The sequence below is a fragment of the Doryrhamphus excisus genome, linkage group LG1, assembly GCF_037039965.1.
Source record: "Doryrhamphus excisus strain RoL-2023G ecotype Guam linkage group LG1, RoL_Dexc_Guam_v1.1, whole genome shotgun sequence".
In the NCBI taxonomy this organism is placed as follows: domain Eukaryota; kingdom Metazoa; phylum Chordata; class Actinopteri; order Syngnathiformes; family Syngnathidae; genus Doryrhamphus; species Doryrhamphus excisus.
Window position 1 is genome coordinate 14,864,937 of NC_136357.1, and position 18,126 is coordinate 14,883,062.

At 42.8% G+C, this 18,126-nt stretch overlaps 2 protein-coding genes across 6 annotated transcripts; both read right to left on the reverse strand.

Annotated features, from left to right (window-relative positions):
* Positions 1-992: 992 nt before the first annotated feature.
* On the reverse strand, positions 993-7,012 carry wee1 (WEE1 G2 checkpoint kinase). The gene is made up of 10 exons (XM_058076061.2): positions 6,109-7,012; positions 4,728-4,930; positions 4,499-4,565; positions 4,245-4,420; positions 2,686-2,954; positions 2,474-2,608; positions 2,309-2,394; positions 2,060-2,230; positions 1,453-1,598; positions 993-1,220 (listed from the first exon to the last, which is right to left on the reverse strand). Exons 1-10 carry the CDS (start codon positions 6,580-6,582, stop codon positions 1,091-1,093), a joined length of 1,857 nt encoding a protein of 618 aa, XP_057932044.2. The 5' UTR covers positions 6,583-7,012; the 3' UTR covers positions 993-1,090.
* Positions 7,013-7,170: 158 nt separating this feature from the next.
* znf143b (zinc finger protein 143b) lies at positions 7,171-17,042 on the reverse strand. 5 transcript variants are annotated; one of them, XM_058076065.2, is made up of 15 exons: positions 17,027-17,042; positions 15,553-15,668; positions 15,061-15,249; positions 14,894-14,974; positions 14,570-14,766; positions 12,438-12,506; positions 12,233-12,349; positions 12,081-12,156; positions 11,823-11,948; positions 10,342-10,521; positions 10,006-10,233; positions 9,781-9,929; positions 9,587-9,700; positions 9,098-9,226; positions 7,171-7,541 (listed from the first exon to the last, which is right to left on the reverse strand). In XM_058076065.2, the coding sequence occupies exons 2-15, from the start codon at positions 15,656-15,658 to the stop codon at positions 7,458-7,460; spliced, it is 1,845 nt and encodes a 614-aa protein (XP_057932048.2). In that variant the 5' UTR covers positions 15,659-15,668; positions 17,027-17,042; the 3' UTR covers positions 7,171-7,457. The 5 variants fall into 5 exon arrangements, with proteins under 5 accessions (XP_057932048.2, XP_057932045.2, XP_057932047.2 ...); XM_058076062.2 differs by lacking the exon at positions 17,027-17,042 and adding an exon at positions 16,902-16,992; XM_058076064.2 differs by lacking the exon at positions 17,027-17,042 and adding an exon at positions 16,902-16,975 and having other exon boundaries at positions 15,553-15,665.
* Positions 17,043-18,126: the final 1,084 nt, after the last annotated feature.

Sequence of the window (18,126 nt, forward strand, 5' to 3'; positions counted from 1 at the left end):
GCAGCAACAAGCGCCTTCCAACTCCAACCTAACCCTGTCAGGATGCATTAGTACTGCCAAGTGCATCACATATGACATTTCTGTGTATTTTATTGTCCGATTCAAACAATTGGAACCACACAGAATATTTTTAATAATATAACAATTTAAGGCAGGTGCGGCTGCTGACATGCTTTATGGAAATACTTGTTTTATTTTGAACAGACTTTTCAGAAGCCTGACATTTTTGTTTAAAATTTTGTCTTCATTGAGCTTCTGTAATATTCCAATTTTTCGAGACACAATGAATCAGACTTTGAAGAAATAATGGTTTGTAGTTATACTTTCTGAAATAAGTGACAAAATATTGACCTTTTCCATGATATTTGGTTGGTTGACACATTGCTTGGTGCCGCTCTATTGGCAGACCGGGTGGCTGTTTAAGAAGTGGAAATGGAGGGTGTGTTCCAACTATCATCTGACCACTCTCCTCAGCCTTCCTGGCACGGTCTATTAGGGGTTCCGGAGAGAAGGATGCGCCAGGGCTTCATCAATTAGTTTCCAGTAAGGATTAGACTCAGTCAGGGCTGCCATTTTGTCACCAATTCTGTTCATGACTTTTATGGACAGAAGTTCTAAGGCCAGAGTGTTGAGGGGATCTGGTTTGGTTACAGGATTGTCTCTTGGCTTCATCGGGCTGTGACTTCAAATCTCACTGCAACATATTCAATATGTTGAGTCCATGGTTCTCACGCTGAAAAGTGGAAGAGTTCAAGTACCTCAATGTCTTGTATGAGCGAAGGCTGGCCAGGCAGAATGGTGTGCTTGTTTAGGGTGCTTCCCCCGTGATGCTGCCCAGGATGGATACTGAGATCTAATTTTAGTGTTGCGAGATGCTAAAAATAGTCCTGCCATTTTTTTGTCGTTATTGACCCGTATACTAAATGAGTGTGTACATTCTTTGACCTTTGTGTACGTTCATCTGATCATGAGTTGATGATGACGACAGCATGTAGATAAAGACATTTATTAAATAACTATGTACAAGTTGGCAAGTTGCAAATGGCAAAGTGAAGTGTCTTTTTTAAACTATGTACAAGAAAGTGAACTTTCAAAATATGTTGAGGCTGACTGATCGATTCATCATCTTGCCGATGAGTCTGCAGGTTCTGGTGGAGCGGGTCCGCGTGCTGCTGGTCTCCTCTGCAGCAGTTTTGGCCAGCTGGGCCTTCTGAAGCTCCCTGATAACAAGGAAAACACCAGAGTTCATTTGAGCGTATGATGCAGGGGGTCCTTCATGATAACATCAAGTGACTACTTTATACTGTTTGGAATGAAAAATCACCATGAAAAATACTTGACTGTCCATGCTGTATTAAAAAGGTAATTACACCCCCTGGTGGTGTATTATAGGTTTATAGCGGATACTATTTGGAAAAATTATGTTCATGAAGAAACTCAACATGAACTTACTTCTGCAAGAGAGCATTCTTGAACTTGACAGCGTTGAGCTCGACTCTGAGCTGCTCTGCACTCATTCTGGATGCAGTCAGGAGCACCGGGTGACGGATGAGGTCAGAGCTGGATGGACGTCTGGCGGGGTCAGGGTCTATCATCAGCTGCAACATGGAAAAAAGATACTTTGGCTCAGTGAAGGGAAGACATTATTACCATGGCTAGAGATAGTACCATGGACAAGCCAGAGCTTGAAAACCCTTTTCTATTGCTAATATCTCCTGTTTGGGAACACTTTTGGCCTTTCGCAGTGAAATATGGAAGACGAAAGTCAAGTGGATAAAATTAAATCATTCACGCTTGTACTTGTCTGCTTTGTTTCACTTTCCTAAAAACAAACCTTGTTGGCCATTATATACCGTATGCATTTATGGGATAATTTTACACAATTCATATTGGTATACGAGAAAAAAAAGTTGCCAAGAAAATAATGTTACAAGAACAAAGTTAGAATATGAAAAAATATATAATAAGTTGTACATTTACACAAAATATGTTTCAATTTGGCAAGATGAAAGTCACCATTTTACGCTAGCTAAGATGGTCATAGGTCATAAAAGGTCACCTTGAGCAGGGTGATAAACTCCGATGAGAGCACTTGTGGGATGGTAGGTAGTTTGCCCTGGCGGATTTCATGCCACGCGTCTCCATTGGTGGGCAAAGGCTCCGCACCCGAAGCACTAATGACAGTGAGAGCGAGGGCAAAGATGTCTGCCTTAGCCAGATCAGTGTAGTCCTGAGGGGAAATGACAGGTAGGCGTTAGCGGGACTGACATTGTGGGAGGAGCTTCTTTGTAGTTCAAAGGCCACTAACCTCTTGGAGAACTTCGTTGGCCAAATATCGACTGTCGCCTTCCTCTGCCTGACGGTTGTTGGCTCGTGTAACATGACCCAGATCCCCTGCAAGATGGCATGTTTACTAAGGCTCATTTTAAATGCCATTGTTTGTAACAAAGTCCATTAAAATGATAAAACTAACCTATTTTGTAGACAATGCTGGAGTTCAGGTCGTCGTCGTCATCATCATCATTATCATCATCACCACCACCATCATCACCACCAACACCGCTGCCGCCACAGCTGCTGACAGACCTGCGACAGATGAAGATGTTGCCTGGGCAACCACAGCAACTTTGTTAGTTGTACCGCCACACACTTTCTACCAAACAGCTTTCACAATAACAGCCTCACTTGGCTTGATGTCCATGTGCACTAGTGACATGGAGTGGATGTACTTGAGGCCGCGGGCGACCTGCAGCAGGATGTCCTTGAGTTCGAGCTCTGTCAGGTGGCAGAGACGCTTGGCATTGTGGGTGATGACATCCGACAGCGTGCCACCATTGCAGTACTCGTTTTGGATGAGCATGTGGTCGTCCTCAGCCCATGCGGAGTAGTAGCGCACCACATGGGGGTGCTGGCCCAGCACAGCGTGGGCATATACCTCGCGCAGGGCGTTCTGTCTGATGAGGAAGAAAATAGTAGGTATTTTAGATGAATAAAAGGGATGTCCCAGACTGCGCATTACAATCTCAGATATTGGCACGCCGATGTTAAAAACATTTGCAAAACCTAAGCTTCTGCAGGATGGGAAAAAAAAATCCTTGGCTGTGGTAGAAAAGAGCCAGCCCATAGTAGTATGTAGTGCATGTGGCATGTAGTGCGTAATGTCAGGTTTAAAGGCTTGGTTGAGCATGTTGAGCATCACTACATTCCGCCCATTGTTGATAAAGCTATACATGATGCGTGCGTCAAAGTAAATGGGTCCATTTTTTGTCATACTTACTGATGCTTACTATTCTGAGTAATATCACTTCATCAAACCTGTTCCAACATTCCAGAATACAAAAAAGTATGTTTTCCCTGTGCTGAAATCGAATCGATATTGGCCAGTATTCAAGGTTGCAATATCAGAATCAGTTATAATGGGGACATCCCTAATAAATAGTAGTAGTCAGTGGTCCTAAATGTGTTTTCATCTGTGCTTTTGACGAGATTTCTCGGTCAGAAGAAAAAATGTCTCGTAGGCACTCAGTCTGGGATAATAATTCATCACGCACAACAAATAAAAATGAATTTGATCATTCTGCCGCCCTCAATATATTGCCTTGGGCATGCATTTCTTGCCTCCATACAGGCAGGAGAGTTCACTCTGTCATTGCTTTAGCACCTTGGCATGCTTGTTCCATAAAACAATGGCATGAATGGGGCAAGCTCTTTTTTTCAGCCATACAGTCGCTTTGTCTTGGTGGATATATGTGGGGCCGCCAGCATACACAGAGTGCAGAAAAGTATAACGTAGTAGAAATTAAATTAGTAGACTGAATTGATCGTTTTTTTCATTGTACTTCTCTTATAAGTTAAAATGTTGTCTTGTCCTCGTAGACCCAATAATCTACAGTCTCAGCTTGTGAACCCACTGTGTCCTATCACACTACATGACTACATTTCCATGTACTAAAGCAGACCACATTAACCAAATAGTTGTCTGTTTTTCACGGTTTAGTGTGAATTCCATTTTACGTCTCCAAATGGACAAACGCTGTGTGTATCCCAAACGCTAGGGGGCGACCTCATCATTTCAGATTGGTTAGCTGTGTGGCAATCTACTTTCTCTTTACATAATGCCTTTGCCTGTATTTTATGTTTTCGAGCATGTAAATGTAGTGTTCTCTCGACCACAGTTTGACAAGCCATAGCACAGTCAATATGATAAGGGCAGACATATAATCCCAATGTGCTGGCAAACTTACTCATCCACCGATCCAGCCAGAGGCTTCTTGGAGCGCTTGATGGCGTAGATGCAGCCATCCAGTCTCTTCACACACTTGAACACAGCGCCAAACTGACCGCAGCCTATTTTCTCCAGCTCCAGAAACTCTGAGGCGTAGCGAGATGTCATCATGTTGGTCTTCATCATGGTGATCCTCTGAGGTAGAGTAGAGAAAGTTTAGTAGAGCTTTTATCGTGAACAACGTGGGAGAGAAACAAACATTAAGGTTGTTACCTTGGATGGTGGCAAGATTTCTTCATCTCCCTCGGCATCACTGGTCTCCATGTCTTCACCACCAGAGCTGTGAAGAGGACAAGAGCGAGTATTTAGCCTTCTGTCCCGCAAGGGCACCATGGTGTTGATTTGAAGCCAAAGGCTTCTATATCATGTTTTTGGTGTGAAGGTGAACACGGTGCTGTCTTTATTATTATGAACTAAAATGAGGATAAAAGAGGAGACATACACGTTGCAGTGCGCTCGCTTCCTATTGTTGTGTTGCTGCGTGGCCGACTGGATGAGCAGGGAGTCGGGTGTGAAGGGGTTAAAGTTGACCAGGGGCATGGGCTGTCTCCTGGTGACCCCGTCTCTGGACTTGGCTGCAGGCTCCATATTCTTGAAGAGGGACCCCCTCATGCTGGACGAGCCCCTCACACGTGACAGAAGGCTCTGCGCAAACACAAACCCGGGGTTTAGTGCTGACAAACAAAGCATGCATTTGTTTTTTAATCGTCATATCAGATTGCCATATCTATAAAGATACCATCGTGCCGAACAATTTCCTTGTACATGCAAACATCAAGTTCATGTTACCACTTTCTACACACCTTCAAGTGTTTGGTTTTACACAAAGTGTGGACATGACACTTCATCCCCATAAACAAACTAAACGCATAAAGCACATTTTCTACATATTGTTGACTGTAAATTCAGATGATGTGGATGCAGTAGTCACCTCACACTATGTGATGATCGCTGCTCAACTGTGAACTTTTGATAGGCACCTCACTTGAACCAATAGGAAAGTGCTTTCCCTATCGGCACAGCCAATTGTGTGACCTTTGTGTGCAAAAATGTTCCAACAACTCATCTAATGTATGTAGCTCAGACCAATCACATTGAATCTTAATGGTGACAAACATGTTGAATACCTAAATAAAACTGAAAAGAAAATGCTGATTGATGGGTGGACTTTTGTCATTTGCTACATTTTTGTAGTATCTGTGTCAAATTTGAAATCTGATTAGATAAGGACTCCTTCTAATGCAAATATATGTTTCCAGTCCATACCACCAACCTGGTTATTTTTTAAACAAACTTTTCAGGAAAAAAATAAGCTAATTTAAAATAAACCACATTGACAGATTCTGGCTGTTGACGATTAAAAAACAAAATCAGCTTGAGTCCAAAGCCTTTACTTTGCTTCAAATTATTCAATGACAGCTTTACATTTATTTAGTGGCTATTTTTAGGCGTTATAACCAAAACAATGTTCAGGGGCATAGTTCGCCTGTATAGGTTAAAGTACATTTTATATTCATCCTTAAAAATTTCACCTCAAAATCTTTACTGTACTCGTCTATTTGTTGTCAGTTGCGTAAGTTGGATTAGTTGTATGATGAGTGGTAATCCCTAAGAGAAACATGTTAAGACATGAACGCCAGTGTACACCGTACAGAGTACAGTAACAGTACTGTATTATGCAATAGGGCATTAAAGTGGGTAACTGGGTCACTAACTGACACGGCAAATCGGTTTACCTTCAAACGTTGCAATAACAACTGCCACTAACGTTCATATATCTGCGTTGTAAGGGAAATATTGCCTATTTAGTGGCGATTACTGACCTTTGGTGTGTGCGGCGTGTCAAAAAGTCGCAGTTTCCTCAGTGTTTTGTGTGGAGGTGTGTCGGGGCAGGCGGGGATCCGGGAGCTGCATTCGTCTTCGTCGATCTGGTCGTACGGCCGCTCGGGTGAGGCCGGGTGTAGCCGGGAAGCTTTCCTTGGTGAGGGCGTGCAGGCGGCGAAAAGAGCTGAAGTCGGCGACAGCAAGTGGGACGGGGAGCCGAAGCCCTCTTCGGTCCAAAGCTCAACTGCTTCGTCCTCGCCGGAGCGCTTCACGGGGCTGCTGCCGCCGTCCAGAAGTTTTTCGAGGGCACCAGCTCGTATCGGCGTTGGGGAGTCCATTTCTGTGAAGCCGGACTCGTTGACGTCGTCAACTGGCTCATCCTCTCCATCGCTCGCTGTGAAGTTGAGCTTCTGTCGGACTGGTCGAGTTTTGGGCGACGGAGAGTCTTCCCAATGGCGGTTGTAGCTCGACATACTAGCTTAAACGAGTACAAGTTTGTCGTCGAAATACAACAACCACTACCTCCGAAGGTTTTCTCCTAAGCAAAAGTCAACTTTGAAGATATTAGTGTCCCAAAACGAGAAAGAAGTTGGTGAGGCGTCTTGGCGAAGTCAGCTAATCCCCAAAATGGCGAAATTGTTTGCCAACTCCACGCGCTGAGAATCGACCAACTCGACCACACGTTGGTTAGAGTCAAAGGAAAAACTTTAAACTACCCGTTCCAGGCGGGTATCGATGCCCGACAGCACCTCCTCGGTCCAGACACACGTAGAACACGTCATACGACGTAACACAAGGAAAAATGTTGTTTTAAAACGAACACTTCTAAGTAGCCTCGTCTCGTCACGCGCTAGGTAACGTACTTCCCGCGACCGTTAGTCACGTGGTCTGGACAGCCAATCAGAGGACGCCTCGAAAATCTGAAAAGTGGGCGTGCCAGAAATGGAAGTGATGCCAGTGATGACGTCGTCACGTACGACGCCTGGAACAGAAAACATACGTACTATATACTTAGCAGGTTATAGTAGAAATGTATAGTTGCTCACAAATAGGACATCATGTATTACAAAATATTTTTATAGCAGTTTATAGAGCAGCAACGTTCCAAAATGAAGTACAGCTCAACCAAGAGTGATTTTTTTTTTAATTAGAAATATCATTTGCTGTACCCTGCACTGTGCATGATCATGAGAAAGCATGTCCCCTCATCCAATCATCTGTTTGGTTGAAAGACAAAATAGTCCAGTTATCAAAATCCTATGTACACTTAAAAACAGTTATTTTGCAGAGAAGGAAGACTTCTAAGTTCTCTTTAGTTGATTTGAGTCATGATCCATGGCATGTCGCGTCAATCATCCAGGCCAGGCGACTCTCCTTGCTGAATTCTTGAAGCTATCCTGATGGCTTCCTCCAACGAGGGCTGATCACTGAGCTGTTCGGATCAAAACAACACAATTATGTACTGAAATCATTAAAACAAATTGATTAAATCTGTGGGCTTAATCAGAGAAAAAAAAACCATTGGAGTTAAATACATCAATTCCAATTGATGACCATGAAGATGCACCATGGCGTTTGCTTTGTAATTAGCATAACAGAAGGAGGAGAAAGCAAATGGCAACTAGGTTTTTCAGGGTAAACAAAGGGTGACAAAACCTGCAAGTTTTGATGTGACTGCAGGCCTCAGGACATTTAGATAATATGAAGCTAAATTCTTATTGCCCAGTCATCCTACCGAATGTTGTGTTTGTAGATCATAGTGAATGTATTTTAAGGCAATACAAAAATTTGACGTGGTAGTGATTAAATATAGTTAGTCAGAACAGCAGTAGCGTACAGAGGAAACTAGCTTAGGATAACATGCAAGACATTTCTTGTGGTTTCGGTTCAGTTTGATCCCTCATCAAATCACCATCAACAGACTGACACCCCCTGAGCTGGACCCCGCCTGCCAATATGTTATACTGCACATTTAACATAAAAGGATCTCTGGTCTTGATAGAAACTCTGAGTCACAATGACATGCACTGAATGCTTTAGAGGTTTTTTTATGTTAATACAGGTTGCTTAAGTTGGTTAACCAACCAAAAAAAGAGAATCACTTTGGTTAAAAAAAATTCTAAATTGTTGGATATTTCTTAGACGCATTTATTTACTTTAAAAACTGACAAATTATTGGTGGTGGTAACTTGTTTGTACATGAAGTGCATGCAGCCTTTCAGGATGCAGTACTGCATGCGCAGTACAGCTGCATGACATTTTTACATACAGTGATTTATTTAATTTGCGCCTGAAATCAGCTGGGATAGGCTCCAGCATACCCCCGCAAACCTAGTGAGGATACGCGGCACAGAAGATGGATGGATCCTTTAATAGCAGATTATTTGAATCAGACTTGAACCGTTTTATGATGAGCAATGAGGACTTGCGTCATTTAATATGAATTTACATGTTTTGAGTGAATTTTAAAAAGGGATTTCCCAGCATCATTAAATGCAGTAAAATGTACTTAGCATTAAGGGCAAGAATATCCACTTATTGTTTTTATTTGCATTTCTGTTTTAGTCACCGGGGTCACCAACCTTTTTTGAAACCGAGTTACGTTATGTTATTGCGAATTATTAATGATATTCATCTACTCTACTGCCATGTTTATGAAGCTAGTAGTTAGCAACATAAACAAATGCACAGCAACACTACATCGCAGCTGTAAGCAGTCCACGAAACACACAGAAATAGCGTGCTAACAATATCATGAATTAGCAGCAATGGCTAACTTAGCTCAGCAGTTGGCTTGCGCACTAAGCATGCCACTAGGGTATAACAAAGATGACAGAACATGAATGAGCGTGAACACAAAAACAAGAAGGAATAAAAAAAATATGATATTTGCAAAAGCAATAGACCAGCGGTTTGTTAAATTCTTAAAATATTTCCTGAAGGTGAACAACCATGAAAGGAAGTAGTCTTCAACATGGATCTACCAACCTGCACAGCGATGTGAGTGCCATTGGAGGTGGCCAACAAAGTGACAGGATGGAGGTCTTCGGTGTCTTGGCTGTAGGCAGCCTCCTCCACAGTTTCAAACGACGTCATGCCGGGTGTCATGATGGCCACCTGAGGGTGACAGCATAGTGGGGTCAGCAAAAGCATCATCATCATAAAATAAAAACACTAATTGCGCTAAAAATACGAATACTTTTCCACTTAAATGTGCTCTACATTAATCTTCTGTATGATACCCATAATTTTAAACCGTTTCTTCTACAAAATAAATAAAACATTGAGATCCAAGCTTTTTTAGTTGACAAAGCAAATTGTTATTAGTGTATTGTCAAATAATACATTTTATTATTTCCCCGGCTGCACTTCGGATGCAAACAGTTGCTCGTTTCTAACATTTCAGTGCAAGTGAGCCACCAGATAGCGAAATACATTACCACGATTTTAGATTTAAACAAAAACATTTCTTTGTACCTGAGCACCTTGCGTTGTCAGTTCGTGGGTTGGGATGGTTATGGTGGTGCCTTCTTGCGTTACCATGGTGATCGTGCCCCCCATGGCTTGTAAGTCAGCTTCAGAGATACTGACCTGATGAAAGAGAACACAAAGAGTTGAGCACACCAACACAACGTGACTTTAAATAAAAACACAGGGCTGCATGCCAATACCTGCTGTTGCGTTCCATCCGCCTGTGTTACCAAGGCAACATGTTGCTGACCAACTACGTCTGAGCTCTCCACTGGAACCTGCTCGGAGCCCGAGTCCTCTCCCCCGACCACAGTTGTGGTGTAGCTCACGTTGGGGTCATCAATGGCATCTGAGATTAGCAGAAGACCTTTAAATATACAAATCATCTTAACTGTCAATGCACCATTTACTCCACTTCCACTGACCAGTGGGCGGTTCAAAGTAGGCTTCCTGCTCCTCTTCGATAGGCTCCGTATCATTGTGGGCCGTCCTCTTGTGCATGGCCAGGGTGGAGATCTGCTTGTAGGTCTTCCCGCAGTGGTTGCAGTTGTAAGGCTTGCATGGTGTGTGGACCACATGGTGTTTGTAAAGGCTGGAGTATTCTGTGAAGCGCTTCTCACAGCCAGGCACAGTGCACACATACGGTTTTTCCCCTGCAAAAGGAAAAGCAAGCCGTGAAGAAATCTCTTCCTTATGGACCAAAACAAAACATTGTTCACATCAGTGGTGGCAGTTGCTGTTTCCAGTCAAGAGGAAGCTACCCGTGTGGATCCTCATATGGTTTTTGTAGTTGGTGGCACTGGCGAAAGAGCGCCCACAGCTGGGCTCAGAGCAATAGTATGGCCGCTCTCCCGTGTGCGTGCGGATGTGAACTTTTCGGATGTTGGAGGTGGTGAAGGACCTGCCGCATCCTTCTACCGGACACTTGAACGGCTTCTCTCCTGGAACACCAAACAGATACACAAATCTGTGACACAAGGTTTAACAGAAGATATTTAGGTGTGTGGGTATATGCGGTGTCTCAAATGGATACTTCATTGACTGCAGATGCTGTGTACTTTATTTGTAAGTGCACCAATTTTTACAGTAGTGTTGCAAATACATCCTGTGAGTTGTTGCACATTTACTGGAAATGACGAATGCAATATTTACACAGTCCTCCTTTTTAATGCTGAATTGCAAGAACTCATCAGAGCATTATCGCCAACATTTGGATCGGCTTATAAAAGCTTATTCCGCCCCACAATCATAAAAAATTAATTTGTTCTGACTTTATCTCACTTGTGTGTACCGGGTGCTTCGAACAAGGCTGTCAACACCCGGTCAATATTTTTTGGTAGTCCTTCCCCTGCTGCTATGTATCAAGAGTCCTCACAGTGCACTTTGCTGTGCTCCTCAGGGGCTGCCCACATGAAACGTTTCAAGTCAAAACAGCAAAGTATTATAATACAGGCCAAAAGTTTGGACACACACACACACACAACGCAAGAGATGGTCCCGAGCCCATTAATAAGGCAAGATATTCCACTGAGTAACCCTGACAAGGCACATGTGAAGTGAAAACCACTTCAGATGACTTCCTCATGAAGCTCACGGAGAGAACACCAGGTGTTTGCAGCACAAAAATATATATAAAAGACATATGTATATATGTAAATATAAGACATATTTAATTATTTCACACTGTTTTTTATTCATAGTTTTGAGAATATACAACATAAACAGCCGTGAAAATGACAACACATTGAATGAGAAGGAGTGTGCAAACTTTTGGCCTGTACTGTACATCGGTTCAGCCTTTCATCAGAAACAGAATCTGAAAATGCTGGCTTGTCTTTTCCATGTAGACGAGCAAATTGCTGCTATATGAAAATAGCACCGATCCAACGTAACCAGAAGTGAGCTTTGACTACAAGCCAACAAAATATCAGAATATTTCAACTGGCATGACCCCAGTCTACATTCTCCTGATATTTTGCAGTCTTAGACGCCAAAATGACTTGCAAATGTAATTCCACTTCATCGTAAATGTAGATAAGCCTTGAAAAATGGACAACGACGGACTTAGGGACATGTGTTTGTTGTTCATCTATGGTTTGGAGTCACGTGGTTCTGTGTGTCTTTTTACAGCGCCACATTTATGTGTGCCTTATGTATTACATTGTTTTCACCCAGTGAGGAAATATGCCAACTGAGACACAGCCCTAGTTATGGTTGTAATTCTGTATAGATGCTTTGGTACCTGTGTGTGTGCGCGTGTGCTTTTGAAGGTCTCCAGATGTTTTGAAGGACTTGCAGCAGTTGATCTCCTGACATCTATAAGGCTTCTCCCCAGTGTGTGTACGTGAATGACTCTTGAGCCCATACCCTGCAAACAATTCACATTCACATGTTATTATTCATTACGTGAGGTATAAACAATAACTCGCATCGTAACCTGTGTGTCTAGATTTGAATCCAATCATCTATCACAGAAAGATTTACATCACTAATAACATACCTGTTGCAAACTTTTTGCCACATCCTGGATAGTCGCACACGTATGGTTTGTCTCCAGTGTGGGAACGCTCGTGTACCTGTGCCAACAAACATGAATGAGGTTTTCTGACTGTGTCAAAGTCTAATTGACAAACGATAAAACCCCACACTGACCTTGAGATGATGGGCAGTCGTGTACAACTTTCCACAGCCATCATGTTCACAGCGGAATGACTTCTCACCGACATTAGCAACCCTGGCCGTCCTGTTCTCTTGACCCTGTAATACAATCTGACAGGCAAGGAACACCGGTGTGACTCCAACATGGCAACCAGACAGAGGAGGGAGTGTTTAATGGAAATGGAGGGGTGTGTTTTACCCGCATGTGCACGCCGTTGTCTGCTTCCACTGTCCCAAAGGGAACCAACGGGTTCTCAATGTTCTCCACCTGAGGACAAATGGCATCTTCTGTGAGTTGTGACTGGACAAATAGCTCAGCTCTGTCAGTGTTTCGCCTAGGTCTACCAAAATGTGATTGCTCCACTATGGTTAGGTTTGGACACATATGTTTATGGGTTCAGATAGATTGGGCTAATAATTGATACACCTATACAATCCTGCATTCAAGTGTAGTTGACAGTATTGCAATGGCTCATCCACAGTTTGATTTCACAAACTTTCAGAATTAAAAAAAATATATCAAGCAGCATTTTCCCCATATTTTGAGGGGGGCTTGCACACTCAAGAAGGTTAAGTTAATTTGTGTGTGCATGTACAGTGAAGAAAATAAGTATTTGAACACCCTGCTATTTTGCTATTTCTCCCACTTAGAAATCATGGAGGGGTCTGAAATTTTCATCGTAGGTGCATGTCCACTGTGAGAGAGATAAACTAAAAAGAAAAATCCAGAAATCACAATGCATGATTTTTTAACAATTTATTTGTGTGATACAGCTGCTAATAAGTATTTGAACACCTGAGAAAATGAATGTTAATATTTGGTACAGTAGCCTTTGTTTGCTATTACAGAGGTCAAACGTTTCCTGTAGTTTTTCACCAGGTTTGCACACACTGCAGGAGGGATCTTGGCCCACTCCTCCACACAGATCTTCTCTAGATCAGTCAGGTTTCTGGGCTGTCGCTGAGAAACACGGAGTTTGAGCTCCCTCCAAAGATTTTCGATTGGGTTCAGGTCTGGAGACTGGCTGGGCCATGCTAGAACCTTGATATGCTTCTTACGGAGCCACTCCTTGGTTTTCCTGGCTGTGTGCTTCGGGTCGTTGTCGTGTTGGAAGACCCAGCCACGACCCATCTTCAATGCTCTGACAGAGGGAAGGAGGTTGTTCCCCAAAATCTCACAATACACGGCCCCAGTCATCCTCTCTTTAATGCAGTGCACTCGTCCTGTCCCATGTGCAGAAAAACACCCCCAAAGCATGATGCTACCACCCCCATGCTTCACAGTAGGGATGGTGTTCTTCGGATTGTACTCTTCATTCTTCTTCCTCCAAACACGCTTATTGGAATTATGACCAAAAAGTTCTATTTTGGTCTCATCTGACCATAAAACTTTCTCCCATGACTCCTCTGTATCATCCAAATGGTCATATGCAAACTTAAGACGGGCCTTGACATGTGCTGGTTTAAGCAGGGGAACCTTTCGTGCCATGCATGATTTCACATCATGACGTCTTAGTGTATTACCTACAGTAACCTTGGAAACGGTGGTCCCAGCTCTTTTCAGGTCATTGACCAAGTCCTGTCGTGTAGTTCTGGGCTGATTCCTCACCTTTCTTAGAATCATTGAGACCCCACGAGGTGATATCTTGCATGGGGCTCCACTCCGATTGAGATTGACCGTCATGTTTAGCTTCTTCCATTTTCTAATGATAGCTCCAACAGTGGACCTTTTTTCACCAAGCTGCTTGGTAATTGCTCCGTAGCCCTTTCCAGCCTTGTGGAGGTGTACAATTTTGTCTCTGGTGTCTTTGGACAGCTCTTTGGTCTTCGCCATGTTACAAGTTAAAGTCTTACTGATTGTATGGGGTGGACAGGTGTCTTTATGCAGCTAACGACCTCAAACAGGTGCATCTGATTCAGGATGATACATGGAGTGCAGGTGGACTTCTAATGGGCAGACTAACAGGTCTTTCAGGGTCAGAATTCTAGATGATACACAGGTGTTCAAATACTTATTTGCAGCTGTATCACACAAATAAATTGTTAAAAAATCATGCATTGTGATTTCTGGATTTTTCTTTTTAGTTTATCTCTCTCACAGTGGACATGCACCTACGATGAAAATTTCAGACCCCTCCATGATTTCTAAGTGGGAGAAATAGCAAAATAGCAGGGTGTTCAAATACTTATTTTCTTCACTGTATGTGCATGTGTGTTTGCACACTTGTGTGTTTGTGATTGCAGCTCGGTGCTCAGCCCAATATCATAATCAGCCGAAAAGAAAACCCAAATGATACAGATATGCGACAGTGTGAAAGATGTCCTTTTTACCTTGGTGGTGTACTGCTCCAGCACGCTGATAGTCTCTGGGTCAATGGCGGCGGCCTCGGCCTGCAGGTCAGCGATAGTGCCGTCAGCCTGGATGGCCAGGATGGTGTTGGGCTGAGGCATGTGCACAGTGTGCTGAATGTAGGCCGTGCTGCCATCCTCCAGCTGCACTTCCTGCAGGCTGCCTTGGTCGTACGTTTCTGCCAAGAGAATTTCACTATTTAGAGATAGTACTTGGAAATTTGGTATGGTACAATACAATAAAAATAAAACACAGTGACAATGATGACTTGAACAATTAACACACGCTAACACATTTGTTCATACCTTTGGGTGTGTGAATGAAGGCTGTCGTTCCGTCTTCCAGTTGAACTGCTTGTCCATCTTCCAGCTGTAAACTCTCCCCTCCTTCAATATCCAAACATATATCTTAGCACCTCAGCATAGTCTTACAGAGATAAACCTAATGAGCTCATTGGTGACGGGGGTTTCACCTGTTTTGGGCATGGACACATGCTGGACGTATGCGGCCGAGCCGTCCTCCAGCTGGATCACCTGGCCATCCATGATCTGTGCGTCAGAGAAGGCTGGCTTGGAGTCGTGTTGAATGTAGGCGGTGGAGCCATCCGCCAGAGTGACCGCCTGCAGGCTCACTGTGTCCATGGAATCCATCTGATCGCCATCTGGGAAGGATAGGAGAAATTTAATTGGCCACTAATTACTATTTTATTTAAAAAAAAAAACATCATATAGAGACTGTAGATAATTTATTAAGATAATAATATAAATCAAAATAATAAAAGAAGAGGTTAGGTTTACAAATGGCTCAGCCTCCTGCTTTTTCTTCTCAACACAGTATTAAAATAAGCCTTGGAGGAGGTGTGCGCTCTCTACGATAGTGCTACATGGCTCCACTGTACATGGCACAGCACAAAGAGTATGTGCGAGACAAAATTTGACTAAGTGAACACAAAGAGGAAGCTCACCCGCCACTGCCACCGCTTCGGTCAGACAGAGTGTGACCGGCTGCCCGTTGGCATCGTGAAACTCCGTCATTCCCTGGGAGTCCCGGTTTATCTGGGCCAAGAGCATGCTTCAGCTGCTGCAAGCACACACATCCAATGAATGAGTGCCATATATAAGTATATTTTAAAAAATGCATAAACACAAGTTTTAAATGTTTTACTGCTGTTGTGATGTTCAGGACCTTCCTATGAAGCTTCCACACAAGAATTCCCAAAGGTACATTTGTTAACTCTTGAATTGGTTGCTGTAAAGCGTTGAAAGAGAAATATCGCTCAAGTCTAGCACCCCTTTTCACTGGCTAACTTCCTGCTTTGACTTGCAGCATTTCTCTCACTGGGTTGTTTTGGGAGTTTTTTTTGTATTTGCAGCATTTTTATTTTGCATTTGTTTGTTTGTTTTTTAATCCTGCACCATTCATGTGATTGCAGCATTTTCCTGCTGCATATTTTTTATGGTGTTTGTGTGTTGTTGGACCATTTCTGTTTGAAGCCTTTGGACGATGGCATTTGCTGCCGTGGGCCACAGTTTAATCATGATCAAGAAACTCATGGCACCATCACAGTCAGCCAACGATCTTAAATTTTCCGTATATTGGTATTGGCAATACTGTCCCAATATTTACGTGGTAGCGGATCAATACCGAAATTCGCACTTTCGCCTACCTCTACCAAGTACTGATAAATGCTGCGTTTTAGTGACCTAAATAGCCGCTTGTAAACTTGATATCAATGATAATGATGCAGTCACAGCTATAAAATGTGCTACTTTAATGTTTGAAAATTCAATTTTATGTATGAATCACCCATTTTCTGCTACGTTTTTCGTGTTACATATCAATAACCCTAGAAAACCGTCCCATTAAAACGTAAATAACTTTTGTTTTCGTCAACAGCTAAAGCATAGTGACGAGTTAGCCTCCACGCTAACTGCGGCAGCTAAGTGCTGTCGCGACTTTGAAGACGTGCCTTACAAACAAGTTGACGTTGATGTGTAACAAGTCGACCATATTATTACTAAAGTGTGTTCAAGTCAGTGTCCCGTTGCTCAGTTGTTGAGGCTAAAGTGCTAAAAGACGAGCTAACAGCGGTGATGAAGCTTCCACACTAATTCTATCAGAGCAGCATCAACAAGAAGCTAATTATTGATAACATAAGCATTTTCATCACCAGACTGTCAAACATTTTAAACGCTGCTATAAGACAATCCTAGTCCACGAGAACAGCTCCCGATCGCCAGCAGCCACACCCTCTGCCCGGGTGACGGCTGTAGGAACACTGCACACTGGGTAAAAACCAATTTATATACTAACCTCCGAAAAATTTCCAACAATTCCTCCTGTTCGACCACCATGCACCAGTGCAGGAAACACTCCCACCGGGAACGTGTATGACAGCATTAGCATCATCGCAGGAGGGCCCGCCTACTCCTACTTACCAAATTCTGATTTGCAAACGCTGGCAGGGATGCATCCTATTGGCTATGACCAACGTCTATCCCACACACGGGCGGAAGTATTGCAGCCATACATGTTCGCGGGCCACTGATAGGCGCCATTCTGCGTCGCGTTCGTTATTGTCGGTGACTTTTCGACTTTAACGTTGCCCTAGAAGACACTTCAAAGGCACAACAGCCGCCGATTGTGAACCGGGAGACGAAGTCGGCGTGTTTGTCTTGGGAATGTGGCTTTCAGTCTGTTGGTATAAATCCCGCAAGAGCGGGGAGCCGTTTGGGCGTCCATGTTGGAAACGGGGCTGTGTGGGTAAAAAAAAACAAGGGCAGTGTGGGCAATGCAGTCTGACACGACTACCACATCATTGCAACTAAATACTTTCTTCAATTGCTCAATTTCTAAAGACACATAGGTTAACAACTGACTCAACGTCAGTGGAATGTTACAAGACAGGGCAAAACATGAGGCACACTTGCATTATAAACATACAAAATGGCTGCACATATATATGAATATATTTGAACATTGAAAACATTTTTTAGCCATGCATTGAAAACATTTTTTAGCCATGCAATCGATGTTCGATGTTTCTAGTAGCAAGGTGCTGAGTTGTCTTCCTTGTTTTTCAAACTATACTGTAATAAAGGAAATGCAAATACAAACTACAATATAGGCCGAAATGAAAGGTAGTATAATTCTGAAAATAAAATGAGTCACAATGGTCTACTGAGGTACTAATTAATTGTGTTTGTGCTTTATTTCGTTTTATAAGTTTGCATTCCCTCAAGAAAATGTAAAAGATATTCAAAATTTTTACTTCTTTCTATTCCATTCGCTGAGATAAAAAAAAATTCCAATCAAATTAAAAATTTCCGTGTATTGGAAGTAAATAAACGGCAAAAAAAATAGTTGGACTCTCGAAAAATGATTTATTTCCGTATGTATTAATGGCGTCATTGCCTGCCGTCACACTTGAAGCGAAGAAGCAAACCGGATGTTGTGTGACGAACCTGTCAAAATAAAAAAAATACATACAAAAATCGACATTTGTTTGTTATCTCTGGGTACACACTGCCTTGTAACG

Excerpts from the sequence above, each read along its gene's own strand:
- znf143b (XM_058076065.2), bottom strand. The coding sequence starts at position 15,658 with ATGCTCTTGGCCCAGATAAACCGGGACTCCCAGGGAATGACGGAGTTT. Across the intron at positions 14,767-14,893 it reads CTTCATTCACACACCCAAAG|AAACGTACGACCAAGGCAGC; the intron begins GTATGAACAAAT and ends TTCTCTTGGCAG. Across the intron at positions 9,701-9,780 it reads CGGATGGAACGCAACAGCAG|GTCAGTATCTCTGAAGCTGA; the intron begins GTATTGGCATGC and ends CTCTTTCATCAG.
- wee1 (XM_058076061.2), bottom strand. The coding sequence starts at position 6,582 with ATGTCGAGCTACAACCGCCATTGGGAAGACTCTCCGTCGCCCAAAACT. Across the intron at positions 4,931-6,108 it reads ACACGCCGCACACACCAAAG|AGCCTTCTGTCACGTGTGAG; the intron begins GTCAGTAATCGC and ends GTGTTTGCGCAG. Across the intron at positions 2,395-2,473 it reads CAGCATTGTCTACAAAATAG|GGGATCTGGGTCATGTTACA; the intron begins GTTAGTTTTATC and ends GCCATCTTGCAG.